This window comes from Rhinatrema bivittatum, chromosome 3 (assembly GCF_901001135.1).
Source record: "Rhinatrema bivittatum chromosome 3, aRhiBiv1.1, whole genome shotgun sequence".
In the NCBI taxonomy this organism is placed as follows: domain Eukaryota; kingdom Metazoa; phylum Chordata; class Amphibia; order Gymnophiona; family Rhinatrematidae; genus Rhinatrema; species Rhinatrema bivittatum.
The window spans coordinates 588,450,056-588,465,361 of NC_042617.1; the positions used below are offsets into that span (position 1 = coordinate 588,450,056).

Consider the following 15,306-nt stretch of genomic DNA (forward strand, 5'->3'; position numbering starts at 1 on the left):
AAGGCAGTGGGTGCAGATTCGAACACGGCGGTGAAGGTATTTCTCTCTCCCCCTGCAGCTGGAGACCGCCCGGCACGCGACCGGTAAGCGCCGAGACCAGTTCGAGCCTTGGAGCCTCCGGTCTCCAAGGCTCGAACAGCTGTACCAACTTTCCTCTGATGAGGTTTAAATCGGGTTGAGCAGCCTTTCTCTGGCTGGGCCCCGATCGGTTCGAGGGTCCACACACGTGGAGACCCTCCGGGGGGTGGGGGGTGCGCCACAACTAGGCTGCGCGCATAACTGTGCCACGTGCACAAAATCTGCTACTTGCACGGAGAACTTGTGCGTACGTACTGCGCATAACTTCTGCACTCCCGATGCGCACAACTAAGAGCATCCGCGCGCATAACTCTCACACGGACGAGTTTTCAAGCTCTACACGCGCACAAACCATGGCACCACCATCCAAGAAGGCCAAGGGACCCTTCCTTTGCCCAGCCTGCCACTTGAAAGCTGCGCAGCCTGATTTAGAATCCCTTCTGTGCCAGCAGTGCGAAAAGAACCAGGGAGAGCCCAAACAAGACCTCCCACAGCCAGTAGCGGGATCCGGAGCTACTGATGATGGCACCCTGGACCTAACTATGTCCAACTCGGCACCCCCACAGGAAGGTTCCTCCGGGGCTACCACTACAATCCCTCCTGGCATCAACATGGACCCAGGAACCTTCTCCTGGGTGGAATTTTTCAAAGGGCTGCAAACCTTTGTCCAGGCCAACCATCCCCGGCTGTCTAATGATCTGAAGTCAGCGAAACAATGTGACAAGGCGATAGCAAAAGCCAGAAGAATGCTGGGCTGCATTGAGAGAGGAATATCGAGTAAGTAAAGGGAAGTGATTATCCCCTTGTACAGGTCCTTGGTGAGGCCTCACCTGGAGTACTGTGTTCAGTTCTGGAGACCTTATCTCCAAAGAGACAGAGACAAGATGGAAGCGGTCCAGAGAAGGGCGACCAGAAAGGTGGAGGGTCTTCATCGAATGACTTATGAGAAGAGATTGAAGAATCTAAATATGTACACCCTGGAAAAAAGGAGGAGCAGGGGTGATATGATTCAAACTTTCAGATACTTGAAAGGTTTTAATGATCCAAAGACAATGACAAACCTTTTCCGTTGGAAAAAAATCAGCAGAACCAGGGGTCATGAGTTGAAGCTTCAAGGTGGAAGACTCAGAACTAATGTCAGGAAGTATTTCTTCATGGAGAGGGTGGTGGATGCCTGGAATGCCCTTCCGGAGTTAACTCTTGGTAAAGGTTGTTCTCAGGGCTCTGTGTCTGAAATTGAGTTGGATAAGACCCTCCCCCTGATTGGCTTACTAAGATAAAGCTTTTTACTTTGCTGGACACAAGAAGCTTTAGAGCTTCCTGTCTCCTGGTTAAGCACAGCCCAAAGTATCAGATTGACCCCTGGGACAAAATAGCTCACTTTCAGGTTTCAATATTAATTCTGCCCCTTACAAACAAAACAAGGCACAAACTTTGGCAAATAAACAGCTCTGTTACATTAAAGCACAAGTTAATAAAATAAAATTGCACTTAGATTCAGCAGAGGTTCTGATTCCTTAGAATCCCAGCTCCCCAATCAAGTGTAATCAAGTATCAAGCAACATATATCCACACTGGCTTATCGAGGAGAATACTGAAGAGCTAAGCATGCTGCACGGGTATATGTAGGCTGACGTCAGCTTTGAAATCTGACTCAGTCTCCCATCTGCTCTCAGGAGAGCACAATACCCATTGGTCCTGAGTCCATCTGTCTACACTAAGGAAAATGAAATTATCAGGTAAGTAATTTCTCCATTAGTTTTGTGCATTCCATTTTTGTATCAACCCCTTCTTCTTCTGCTTCGTAGTTCAAGATCTTAGCCTCAGCTATCACGTGCGTATTATATTTTCCTCTCCGAAACACTGTTTCATTATAAATTTTAAAAAGTTTTAAATGGCATCTGCTTGTTCATTGGTTAATAATATATTATTCTGTTTGGAATCCAGAGTTCTCTGTAATTGTTCTCAATTGTTCTTTTTTGAAATTCTGTTAATGTTCATTGTAATTGCTTGCACTTTTGAAGCACTGTTTTTGTTCAATGTAAACCGAACTGATTTGTACCCCCTACAAGAATTTCGGTATATAAAACTGCTAAATAAATAAATAAATAAATATTCAAAAGTTGCATATAGTTGAAGAATTCAAATGGTTTCTATTGTAGCACCTCATGGAAAGGTGGAAAGATCCATTGGTATATTAGAGCAATACTGGTTCTTTAACATGTGAACAGGGTATCTTTTAGGGCTCTATAGGGAAATAGAATGGAAATTCTGCATGAAATATTTATTTAGGATGAAATTCCTTATATTCATTTATATGTCATGGGGATTGTTTGATTTGTCAATTAGAGATGGGACTGCAAGATTGGTTAGGTTCCTTATGTGTCTTAATGATTAGAGGGGGGCTATAAAATAAATTAGCACATGTCTCTCAAGGTTGGAGCACAGATGATAATTCTGTCACAAAATTGTCTGGTTTTTTTCTCTGAAGTAAACACCTGGATTTGCGCTGAAACATAGCTGTGTTGGGACCATACTAGTCTGAAGGGGTTGAATACTTATGCAAGCAATATTTTTCAGTTTAATTTTATTTAAAAAAAATGCAGAGAAATAATGAATTGTTGCTTTGAAAATTTAGTTAAGAGCTTACAGGTTTACAATAAGCATACTGTCTGGAACAAATCTGTATAAGTGTCATTAGTAATCCATACAAATCTGCTGACTTTTTAGGGGGTCAAATTTACTTATCCAATAGTTTCACAATTTGCTTTTGAAGATACATTGTAGGTCAAGTTTTCCAAAAATAAGTTTTTGTTTGATACAAACCTAGTAAAGAATCTGTGTATATTTCTGCTTTCTGGTGCTTGTTACATTTTATGTTGGCTTTATGCAGTATCTGTAGCACAGATGAACCCCACATAGATATCTACTTGACTCCTTGTTACACTTTGGCCTGTTTTCTTTCTGACTTCAAATACCAGTTAACTAAGCTTATTGTTGTATCACCTGGGAGCTGGGTGTGCTGTTACACCACTCTAATAAGCAAAGCAACAAAGAAAAAGAGGTAGTACACAAGATTTTAGCAAGAGAAAAAATGATTTTATTTCTTTTGTCCTGGGCCTAACAGCACCCCCAATGGATGTTTCACCAGTGGAAACCAGGAAGGAAACACATGCTATTTGCTGTCAGCTCCAGGGTTGCTTCTGGAGACTGCTGTTGCTATTTCATGTGAACAGCTAAAATAAAGAGGTCGTTACCTTTCTAAAAGCTGTGTTTTCCCTGTAGCTTAGTCCTCTGTACAATATGTTTAAAAAAGATCCTTGTACAATAAGCGTGGACTGCATCTCCTATGTTTAAAAAAAAAATGTAGAACAAATTCATTTTCACATTTACTTATGATAAAAAGGAACTTCTGAATGTTGCTCTTTAAGATGTGATGTATTGGACATTGGAGGTTTTAGAAGTCACTTCAGTTGGAATGGAGAAAAAGTATTTATGTAAATATTTTCATTGTTTTTTTATCTTTATAGTTCTATAAACATGTGGTGCAGAGTGTTGAAAAATTCATTCAGAAGGTAAGTATATATTTATTACTATTAAAATGCTGTGAACTTATGTTGGGCAGTTTCTAGTTGTGGTTGATGTTACATGAAAAATGACATAAGATAATTAGCCTGGTGAATGTTTTTGGTAAATGGAGGCACATTTTGCTGCTTTTATTGTCTCACTAGATGTTATCAATCCTCGGGCATTCTTTACGAAAGGACACCTTATGGTTAAGTAATATACATCTGTCTGTGATTTAGTATCAGCAGAGAAAATGGACAGCCGTGGGGTGGAATTAGGGCAGAGTTTGTTTTATTTAAGAACACCATTGTCAAATCTCTTTCAAACCAGTGACAGTACACATTGCCTACCTGTTTTAGTATAAAGTGAAGGTCAGTTGCTGTCTAGGATGCATACTTGGAATATATCTGCTGCAAAACATGAAAAAGTAATCAATGACAAAGTAGCATGGTTGCAGTGATTATTTTCCCCACCCATATGTGTTAGATCATATTCAAGGTAGACGAGCACATACAACAGTAAGGCTATGATGATATGTGTGTGTGTGTGTGTGTGTATATGTGTATATATATATATATATATATATATATATATATATATATATATAAAATATAGCATAACTTTACCTCTTGCCTCTATTGCTTGCTTATGCCAGTTAAACATTTTTAATGAACCTGTTCTGAAGGCGCTATGTAAAAATTTACTCGCTCATTATTGGATTACTTAAAACAAGGCACAGAATTACCAGATAATTTACCAGTGTGAAAAAAAGCCATGCATTATTAGGAATAAGGTTGTCATAGGTTTAGAGTCAATGCATTAAATTTGAACATAACATAAGATTTGCTATACTGAAGCAGACCAAAGGTCCATCAAGCTCAGTATCCTGTTTCCATCAGTGGCCAATCCATTTCACAATGGCAGGATCCCAAAAGGCTGATAGATTGCATGCTGCTTATCCAAGAGATAAGTAGTGTATTTCTCCAAGTGCATGATAATGGTTTAAGGGCTTTACTTGCAGGAACTTGTCCAAAACTTTTTTAAAACCAAGCTACACTAATAGCTTTTACCATGCTCTCCAGCAATGAATTCCAGAATTTAATTGTGTTATATAAAAAAAAATGTCCTATTTGCCTTAAATATATTATCTAGTAACTTTATTTCATGTCCCCTAATCATTGTACTTTTTGAAAGAATAAACAGATTTACATTTACATGTTCCACTCTACTCATTATTTTATACACCTGTATCATATCTTCCCTCAGCCATCTTTTGTTCAAGCTGAACAATCCTAACCTATTGAGCCTTTCCTCATAGCGGATTCCCTGATGCCCTTCTCTGTACCTTTCCTGATTCTGCTATATCTTTTTTGAGTTGCGGTGACCAAAATTGCGCACACTACAAAAAAATGTGGTTGCATGATGAAGCGATACAGAGGCATTATGTTATTTTTCTGTTTTATTCTCCATTCTTTTCCTGATAATTCCTAGCATTCTGTTTGCTTTCTTGGCCACTGCTGCACACTGTGCAGAGGATTTCACAGTAGTCATACATCAGTAGGGTTAAATATTTGAGTCAGGGCATCGGGGAATAAAAATAAAATTGTAGAAGGAGATGAGGGCCTCATAATTCAGAATTCCTCCGAGAGACCCTATCAGTAGGGCTCAATATTTGAGTCAGACTACAGACTTACTATTTGATAAGATGTTTTCTTTTTTTTAGCTTGTAGTAAAAATCATGTTACGTGGAATACCAGCATTTAAATAAAATTATTTACAGAAATCTTTGTAATGCCTTCCCCACTAATCTAGAATTTTGGATATTCTGTCCCACTACAAATGAACAGTGAATCCTCTTCTTTTGCCAACTGCCTTAATTTTTGCTTGATACATACCATACAGTGCCTTGTAGAATCTTCACACCCTAGTGTATTTTTCCAGTTCTGTCTAAAAAATAGAAATCAAAATGTATTATAAGTAGGAATTTGTGTCACTAATCTAGGCAGCAAACTCTACATTTTTAAGGTGAAAGAATATATATAGTAACATAAAAGACCCTTGTAGTCCATCTAGTCTGCCCAGAAAAATGTTTAGGGTTGTAACTGCTACTCCAATTATAGAAATATTCCAAGAATAAATAAACTCACAAAATCTTGATTGCTTAGAGGTTTATACCCTTTATCATAACAAACCCAAATTAGCGCCGGTTCAAAAAATTGCTTTAACAACAATAAGATAAGATTTGCCATACTTGGTCAGATTAAAGGTCCATCAAGCCCAGTATCCTGTTTCTAGCAGGAGGCCAATCCATATCACGAGAACCTGGCAGAATCCCAAAAGGTCAATAGATTTCATGCTGCTTATCCCATGTATTTTTTGTTTTATTCTGCTTTTCAGCCACTTCAGAGGGGATTACAGTCAGGTATTGTCGATAGTTCCCTGTCCCCAGAAGCCAGTCTAAGCAGTAGATTTACCCAAGACCACCTTAGTAATGGTTTATAGATATTTCTTCCAAGAACTTGGCCAAACCTTTTTCAAACCCATTAACAACTTTTACCCCATCCTCTGGCAACAAATTCCAGAGTTTAATTATGCGTTGAGCAAAAAAAAAAAATTCTTTCGCCTATTTGTCTTAAATGTATAATTTAATTGTGTTCCCTTGTCTTTGTACTTTTTGAAAGAGTAAACAAAAGATTTGCGCTTACCCATTCCACTCATTATTTTATAGAGCTCTATCATATCTTATCTTAGCAGTTTCTTCTCTAAGCTGAAGAGCCTTTCCTCATAGGGGAATTGTTCTATCCCCTTTATCATTTTGTTTGTATCTTTTCTAAATCTGCTGATCTTTGTTGAGAAGCGGTTACCAGAATTGTACACATTACTCAAGATGTGGGTGCACCATGGAGCGATACAGAGGCAGCATAATATTCTCTTTTTTTATCTTCCATTCCTTTCCTATAATTCCTAGCATTCTATTTGCTTTCTTCGCCAATAGAGCTCACCTGTGTTCAGTCACAGAGGTTGAGCTGATTCAAATAATCCTTGATGAAAAATTAATCTTTCTGTTGTATGAAATGAATTTGAAGCAAAGGTGAAAACATGCTGAACAAAAAGTTGCTGAAAGAACTCTGGGATAAAGTTATTCAAAGCTACTAATTGAGGGAAGAGATATTAGAAAATTTCAATGTTTTGAATATCTCTTGGGGGGCCTCTATCAGGTCCATCATTGTAAAGTGGAAACAGTTTGGTACCACAAAGACAATGCCATGATCAAGCTGTCCCTCCAAAGCATTAGCCATGGGTTAAGGAACCTGCTGTGCAAGGTCACTATGAACATAAGAACATAAGAAAATGCCATACTGGGTCAGACCAAGGGCCCATCAAGCCCAGCATCCTGTTTCCAACAGTGGCCAATCCAGGCCATAAGAACCTGGCAAGTACCCAAAAACTAAGTCTATTCCATGTTACCATTGCTAATGGCAGTGGCTATTCTCTAAGTGAACTTAATAGCAGGTAATGGACTTCTCCTCCAAGAACTTATCCAATCCTTTTTTAAACACCGCTATACTAACTTCACTAACCACATCCTCTGGCAACAAATTCCAGAGTTTAATTGTGCATTGAGTAAAAAAGAACTTTCTCTGATTAGTTTTAAATGTGCCCCATGCTAACTTCATGGAGTACCCCCTAGTCTTTCTACTATCCGAAAGAGTAAATAACCGATTCACATCTACCGTTCTAGACCTCTCATAATTTTAAACATCTCTATCATATCCCCCTCAGCCGTCTCCTCCAAGCTGAAAAGTCCTAACCTCTTTAGTCTTTCCTCATAGGGGAGCTGTTCCATTCCCCTTATCATTTTGGTCGCCCTTCTCTGTACCTCTGTATCTTCATCGCAATTATATCTTTTTTGAGATGCGGCGACCAGAATTGTACACAGTATTCAAGGTGCGGTCTCACCATGGAGCGATACAGAGGCATTATGACATTTTCCGTTTTATTCACCATTCCCTTTCTAATAATTCCCAACATTCTGTTTGCTTTTTTGAATGCCGCAGCACACTGAACTGACTATTTCAATGTGTTATTCACCATGACGCCTAGATCTTTCTTGGGTTGTAGCACCTAATATGGAACCCAACATTGTGTAATTATAGCATGGGTTATTTTTCCCTATATGCATCACCTTGCACTTAACCACATTAAATTTCATCTGCCATTTGGATGCCCAATTTTCCAGTCTCACAAGGTCTTCCTGCAATTTATCACAATCTGCTTGTGATTTAACTACTCTGAACAATTTTGTGTCATCTGCAAATTTGATTATTTCACTCGTCGTATTTCTTTCCAGATCATTTATAAATATATTGAAAAGTAAGGGTCTCAATACAGATCCCTGAGGCACTCCACTGTCCACTCTCTTCCACTGAGAAAATTGTCCATTTAATCCTACTCTCTGTTTCCTGTCTTTTAGCCAGTTTGCAATCCACGAAAGGACATCACCACCTATCCCATGACTTTTTACTTTTCCTTGAAGCCTCTCATGAGGAACTTTGTCAAACACCTTCTGAAAATCCAAGTATACTACATCTACTGGTTCACCTTTATCCACGTGTTTATTAACTCCTTCAAAAAAGTGAAGCAGATTTGTGAGGCAAGACTTGCCCTGGGTAAAGCCATGCTGACTTTGTTCCATTAAACATGTCTTTCTATATGTTCTGTGATTTTGATGTTTAGAACACTTTCCACTATTTTTCCTGGCACTGAACTCAGGCTAACCGGTCTGTAGTTTCCCGGATTGCCCCTGGAGCCCTTTTTAAATATTGGGGTTACATTTGCTATCCTCCAGTCTTCAGGTACAATGGATGATTTTAATGATAGGTTACAAATTTTTACTAATAGGTCTGAAATTTCATTTTTTAGTTCCTTCAGATCTCTGGGATGTATACCATCCGGTCCAGGTGATTTACTACTCTTCAGTTTGTCAATCAGGCCTACCACATCTTCTAGGTTCACCGGGATTTGAATCATTACCCATGAAAACCTTCTCCATTACGGGTACCTCCCCAACATCCTCTTCAGTAAACACCGAAACAAAGAAATCATTAATCTTTCCGCGATGGCCTTATCTTCTCTAAGTGCCGCTTTAACTCCTCGATCATCTAACGGTCCAACTGACTCCCTCACAGGCTTTCTGCTTCGGATATATTTTAAAAAGTTTTTACTGTGAGTTTTTGCCTCTACAGCCAACTTCTTTTCAAATTCTCTCTTAACCTGTCTTATCAATGTCTTACATTTAACTTGCCAACGTTTATGCTTTATCCTGTTTTCTTCTGTTGGATCCTTCTTCCAGTTTTTGAATGAAGATCTTTTGGCTAAAATAGCTTCTTTCACCTCCCCTTTTAACCATGCCGGTATTCGTTTTGCCTTCTTTCCACCTTTCTTAATGTGTGGAATACATCTAGACTGTGCTTCTAGAATGGTATTTTTTAACAATGACCACGCCTCTTGGACATTTTTTACTTTTGTAGCTGCTCCTTTCAGTTTTTTCTAACAATTTTTCTCATTTTCTCAAAGTTTCCCTTTTGAAAGTTTAGCACGAGAGCCTTGGATTTGCACACGGTTCCTCTTCCAGTCATTAAATCAAATTTGATCTTATTATGTTCACTATTGCCAAGCGGCCCCACCACCGTTACCTCTCTCAGCAAATCCTGTGCTCCACTGAGAATTAGATCTAAAATTGCTCCCTCTCTCGTCGGTTTTTGAACCAATTGCTTCATAAAGCTATCATTTATTCCATCCAGGAACATAATCTCTCTAGCTTGTCCTGATGATACATTTACCCAGTCAATATTGGGGTAATTGAAGTCTCCCATTATTACTGCACTACCAATTTGGTTAGCTTCCCTAGTTTCTCTTAGCATTTCACTGTCCGTCTCACCAACTTGACCAGGTGGACGGTAGTATACCCCTATCACTACAGTCTTCCCTGACACACAAGGGATTTCTACCCATAAAGATTCAATTTTGTATTTAGTCTCATGCAGGATGGACTCTATGCCATCCCGGACATAAAGCGCCACACGTCCTCCCGAGTGCTCCTCTCTGTCATTGCGATATAATTTGTACCCCGGTATAGCACTGTCCCATTGGTTATCCTCTTTCCACCATGTCTCTGAGATGCCAATTAAGTCTGTCATCATTCACTGCTATACATTCTAATTCTCCCATCTTACTTCTTAGACTTCTGGCATTAGCATACAAACATTTAAAGGAAGTACAGAGCTCTCTGACTGAGACTGGAGAAAATGTTGACTTCATTTATTTCGAGATTTCTCCACAATAATATCTTGTATGGGAGGATGGCAAGAAGGAAGGCACTGCTAAAGAAAAACCTTATAATATGCCACACATAGCATTTTCAAAGGGACATTACACACATATGGGAGAAGGTTTTGTGGTCTGATTAGATCAAAGTGGAACATTTTTGGTCTTTCTGCTAAGTGATATATATGGCGTAAATCTAACCAAGGACATCACCCTAACACCATCCCTACAGTAAAGCATGGTGGTGGCAGCATTATGTTAGGATGCTTTGCAACAGCAGGCGCAGTTAGGCTTGTGAAGATGGTAGGAAAGATGAATAGGTCAAAGTAAGGCAGATCCTGGTGGAAAATTTTGTTCCACTGCCATAGTCCTAGGACTGGGGAGAAGATATAATCTTGCAGCAGGACAGTGTTGTTAAGAAACAATGGAGTGGCTCAGCAAGAAGAAAGTGAATGTCCTTGAGTGGTCAAGTCAGACCTGAATGCACTCATCTACACTCCACAGATGATCGCTAGCCTACTTAAAAGAGCTTGAGTTCTGTTAAGGAAAATAAGCAAAATCTGCTCCATCCCATCATGCAAAATTGGTAAACATTTAGCCTAAACAATTCATGGCTGTTGCTGCTGTAAAAGAGGCTTTCACCAAATATTGAGTGAAGACTTTATGTAATCAAGACTTTTTTTTTTTAATTCATTATTTTGGAATATTTCTGTTAGGAATAATTCTTTCACAATGAAAGTGTAGAGCATGTTATAAGGATGCTCTTAGTGAAATGCATTCTGATTTGTATTTTTTTTTGGCAGCAGAATCTGAAAAATGGACAAGTATGAGTACTTTTATAGGGCACTGTATGCAAGGCTGGGATGTGGAGTTCAGATCCCATTCTTGTTTTAGAAATAGACCAACAGAAGGCAGTTGTAAAATTCCCTGATTGCCCTTATGAGTACTTGCCTTTCAGGATTCTCTGTTAACTTTAAACTGTGGGCTCTGTTTTCATTGTCTGTGTATTGATTCTATAATGGTGGGGGGAAGAGAATGGATGAAGTCATGCTAAGGGATTGATGAAATGGCTCTGGTCTCACGGAGGAGGATAATTCTGTTACGAGGATTTACTTTTCAAATTGGTTGTCACCCAGATAGAGGTGAGTAAATATGGTTATATATGTAAAAATAGGCAATGAAAACTCAGAGAAAATATAGTTCATTTTGTTTAATATTATTTCTAAATGAAAATTAGTAGAAAAGTTGTACATTGTGACAATGGGAATGTCTACTGCATAATCTTGTAGATTCAGTTAGTGGTGGTATATTCTCTCACAATCATGTATTGAATGGTTGAAGCTTCAATGAAAGGATTTAAAACTGAAACAAAAAAGGAAAGCCATACAAAGTTAATATTTAATGGTATGTATTTTGCTTTAAACATCTAATAATATAACATTTAAGTATTTATTTTTCTTTTCTTTAGTGTAAACCAGAATACAAGGTTCCTGGATTATATGTAATTGACTCAATTGTGCGGCAGTCCCGCCATCAGTTTGGTCAGGACAAGGATGTGTTTGCTCCTAGATTTAGCAACAATATCATCAACACTTTCCAAAACCTGTACCGTTGCCCTTCAGATGACAAGGTATTCATGTTTGCTGTGTTAATTCAGAAAAAATCTCTCATGTTGCATAGAGAGAAATCTTGGAAGTGGCTTCCGCTGATTTGGTTCTTTTGATTTCATTTGGAACTTCTCCAAATTATAATTAGCATATTTTTGTTATCCTGAGAACCAAATCTGTTTGTGGATCAGATTTGTGTGACTGTTGTTTAAGGAGTGTTGTCCCACCCCTTAACCCTTTGTCTGCTGTATCACTGTAAAGTAACACATGGTGTTGCCTTTCACTTTTGGGCTTTCTAAATGCATTTGTACTGCATTTTGTCCTTTTGACTTTTTTTAAATTTTTTTAGAGAGACCGGGGAGGATAGCTGATTGTATAGAGGAGCTGTGTATTCTGTGATGTTAACAGTCTTTTTCCCTTCTGTATATCATTGCAATGGGGATCCTGATGGAAGTCATTAGCTTTCAGCATTCTGTTTTTCCTTCTTTCCCCTTGTTTTTTTCCCCAACTAGAGTAAAGTTGTCAGAGTACTAAATCTGTGGCAGAAGAACAATGTGTTCAAGAGTGAAATTATCCAGCCTCTTCTGGATATGGCGGCTGGGATTGCTCCACCCGTTCTCACGCCTGTGTTGCCCAGTACCACAGCTGCTGTAAGCAACAACACACCAGGTAAAGACAGACAGATGAGAAAACTTACAAAACATTGTATGCTGTCCCAGATCAATGAGATTAGGTAGTGACTGTGATACACTGCTCTCCCCCCCCCCCCAAACCAGAAAGGCATTTCGCTGCTCCCGACAGGAGGCGAGCCTCTTTCAACGGAAAAGAGGCTCTAGAACAGGGGGGGGTCATGGGATGAAGGTGAAAGGGGCTGGACTCAGGAGTAACCTTAGGAAATAATTCTTTACAGAGAGAGTGGTGGATTTGTGGAATAACCTCCCAGTAGAGGTGATGGAGACAGAAACAGTATATGCCTTAAACATTTTTAAATAATATATACATACATCTCTCTCTCTCTCTCTCTCTATATATATATATATATATATATATGTAGATATATATCAGAACAAACAATCAGGCAGTACTGACTAGTACTTATGATACACGAAGAAAAAACACTCCAAAAGGAGTGGGGAAAAAGGATTTCTTGTATAAACCGCTTTACGATTTGGGAAGCATCTTTGATATAGATGCTACAGCCAGCATGTGGGCCAATACAGAAAGAAGCGCAGGAGAGCCGGCGAGCGCTCAGGCCAGTGTCCTGGGCGCGCGATTCAGTATCAGCCCGTATGCAAATGAGGGCGCGCGGTAAAAGGAGGCGCTAGGGACACTATCACGTCCCTAGCGCCTCCTTTTTGACAGAAGTGGCGGCTGTCAGCGAGTTTGACAGCCGACGCTCAATTTTACTGGCATTGGTTCTCGAACCCGCTGACAGCCATGGGTTCGGAAAACGGACGCCAGCTAAATTGAGCGTCCGTCTTCCAACCCGCGGGCTGCGGGCAGATTTTTAATTTTTGATTTTTTTTTTATTTTTGGGGCCTCCGACTTAATATCGCTATGATATTAAGTCGATGTGTGTACAGAAAAGCATTTTTTTCTGCTTTTCTGTACACTTCCCCGATGCCTTTGGGCAGGCGTTAATTTCTGAAAGTAAAATGTGCGGCTTGGCTGCACATTTTACTTTCTGTATCGCGCGGGAATGACTAATAGGCCCATAAACATGCATTTGCATGTTGCGGGCGCTACTAGTTTCGGGGGGAGGTGGGGTGTGTGTGTGTGTGTGTGGCTGCGTGATTTCGACACTCTATTACTCCTTACTGTATAAGGGGTAAAAATAGCACCTCGAAAACACGCAGCCAAACGCGGGCTAACACTGCACTCCGCTGGAGCGTACTTTACTATATCGGCTTGATGGTGATTTTCATCCTTTACTCCAACGGCACTTTAACTGGTTTATTTAGCTGTGGAGCATTTTAAACTTAGTTACATCTTCAGCTCCCCCTGCGGTGGCATGGTAAGCCATTCTATCCTCATCAATGGTAAACCATTGATAAATTGATAAACCATTGGTAAACCATTGATAAACCATTGGTAAATCATTCTATCCTCATCAATGGTAAACCATTCTATCCTCATCAACCGTCTAATGGAAATAGGCATCTCTGGCTCTGCACTGCTCTGGTTCAAATCCTTTTTGAACAACAGGCACTACAAAGTTAAAATAAATGACAAAGAATCCCACCCCGTACCTTCTAAACAAGGAGTACCACAGGGTTCTTCTCTATCCCCTACCCTGTTTAATATCTATCTACTCCCTTTATGCCAGCTACTCAATAGCCTCAACCTCACCCATTTTATATATGCGGACGATGTGCAGATCCTAATCCCTATCTCGGACTCCATCTCCACTACTCTAAATTTTTGGAACAGCTGCTTACAACCTCCATTTTCTCGAGTCTCAACCTGGTCCTTAATACATCCAAAACAGAACTCCTGGTTATCTCCCCCAGCAATAACAACCCCTTCGCCAACAACACAACTACTCCACTATCAAGCCAGGTTAGAGACCTTGGGGCCAGCCTTGACTCTAGACTGAACTTTAAAAAGTTCATTAACACCACAACTAAAGAATGCTTCTTTAAGCTACAGGTCCTGAAGCAGCTAAGACCACTTTTACACTTCCAGGATTTCCGTTCAGTCCTTCAAGCCATACTGTTTTCAAAGATCGACTATTGCAACGCTCTACTACTCGGTCTCCCCGCCTCTTCTACTAAACCCCTACAGATGCTGCAAAACGCAGCGGCCAGGATCCTTACAAACACACGTCGTAAGGACCACATCACACCAATACTAAAAATCCTACACTGGCTACCTATCCAATATAGAATACTATTCAAGATTCTCACCATCATCCACAAATCTGTCTACCAGCAAACCACACTCCAACTCACCATCCCTCTTGAAATACATACTTCCGCAAGACCGATCAGATCCGCCTACCAAGGTTCTCTCCAGGCCCCCCCTAACAAATCCTCGGTCCACAGCTCCATTCATAAGCGAGCACTTTCGACAGCGGGTCCGCTCCATTGGAATTCGCTTTCCCCAGATATACGCCAGGAACAATGCCATCTCACCTTCAGAAAGAAACTGAAAACCTGGCTGTTCGCACAAGCTTACCATTGAAGGAGCCTCCATCAACCAACATTGACTCTCACCTTCCTACCCTCTCTCCTCCCTCCCTCCTCACTCCTGTCCCTACTCTGCCACCACCCCCCCTGCTTACCTCCCTATATTTCCCCCTTCCTCAGGAAATTATATGTTAAAAATTGCCTATGATATATCTACAGCCAATCTCAGCAACCTTTATATGTCTCGCTACTCTCTTGTTTTTTTAAAAATCACGCAGTTTTTCGTTGACTATTTTAATACTCGCCAGTTGTATTTGTTTAAAATCTTTCCTGTCTTCCAACTCCCATGTTCTTGCTCCCTGTTTAATGTAACTTTACCTTCTATATAGTTGTTAATTGGTTTCACCCAGTTCCATTGTAAACCGGTACGATAAGACTTGGTCTTGAGCATCGGTATATTAAAAAAATTTAAATAAATAAATAAATGGTGGCATGGAGGGAGCATAATAAGCAATTTTTGGATGTCCAAATCATCAGGATTTGTTCCCCCTGAGGAAGCCAGGTTGGCGAAACAAGGGCCTTGTCAGGACATTATAACA

General features: G+C 39.9%; 1 protein-coding gene across 4 annotated transcripts in view; it reads left to right on the forward strand.

Annotated features, from left to right (window-relative positions):
- SCAF8 (SR-related CTD associated factor 8) overlaps positions 1–15,306 on the forward strand; it is a 686,214-nt gene that overhangs the window by 98,942 nt on the left and 571,966 nt on the right. For all 4 annotated transcript variants that reach the window (XM_029596704.1, XM_029596703.1, XM_029596702.1 and 1 more), the window contains exons 3-5: positions 3,609–3,653; positions 11,441–11,602; positions 12,092–12,248. In XM_029596704.1, the coding sequence (XP_029452564.1) occupies positions 3,609–3,653; positions 11,441–11,602; positions 12,092–12,248 (364 nt within the window). The remainder of the gene's footprint in view (positions 1–3,608; positions 3,654–11,440; positions 11,603–12,091; positions 12,249–15,306) is intronic.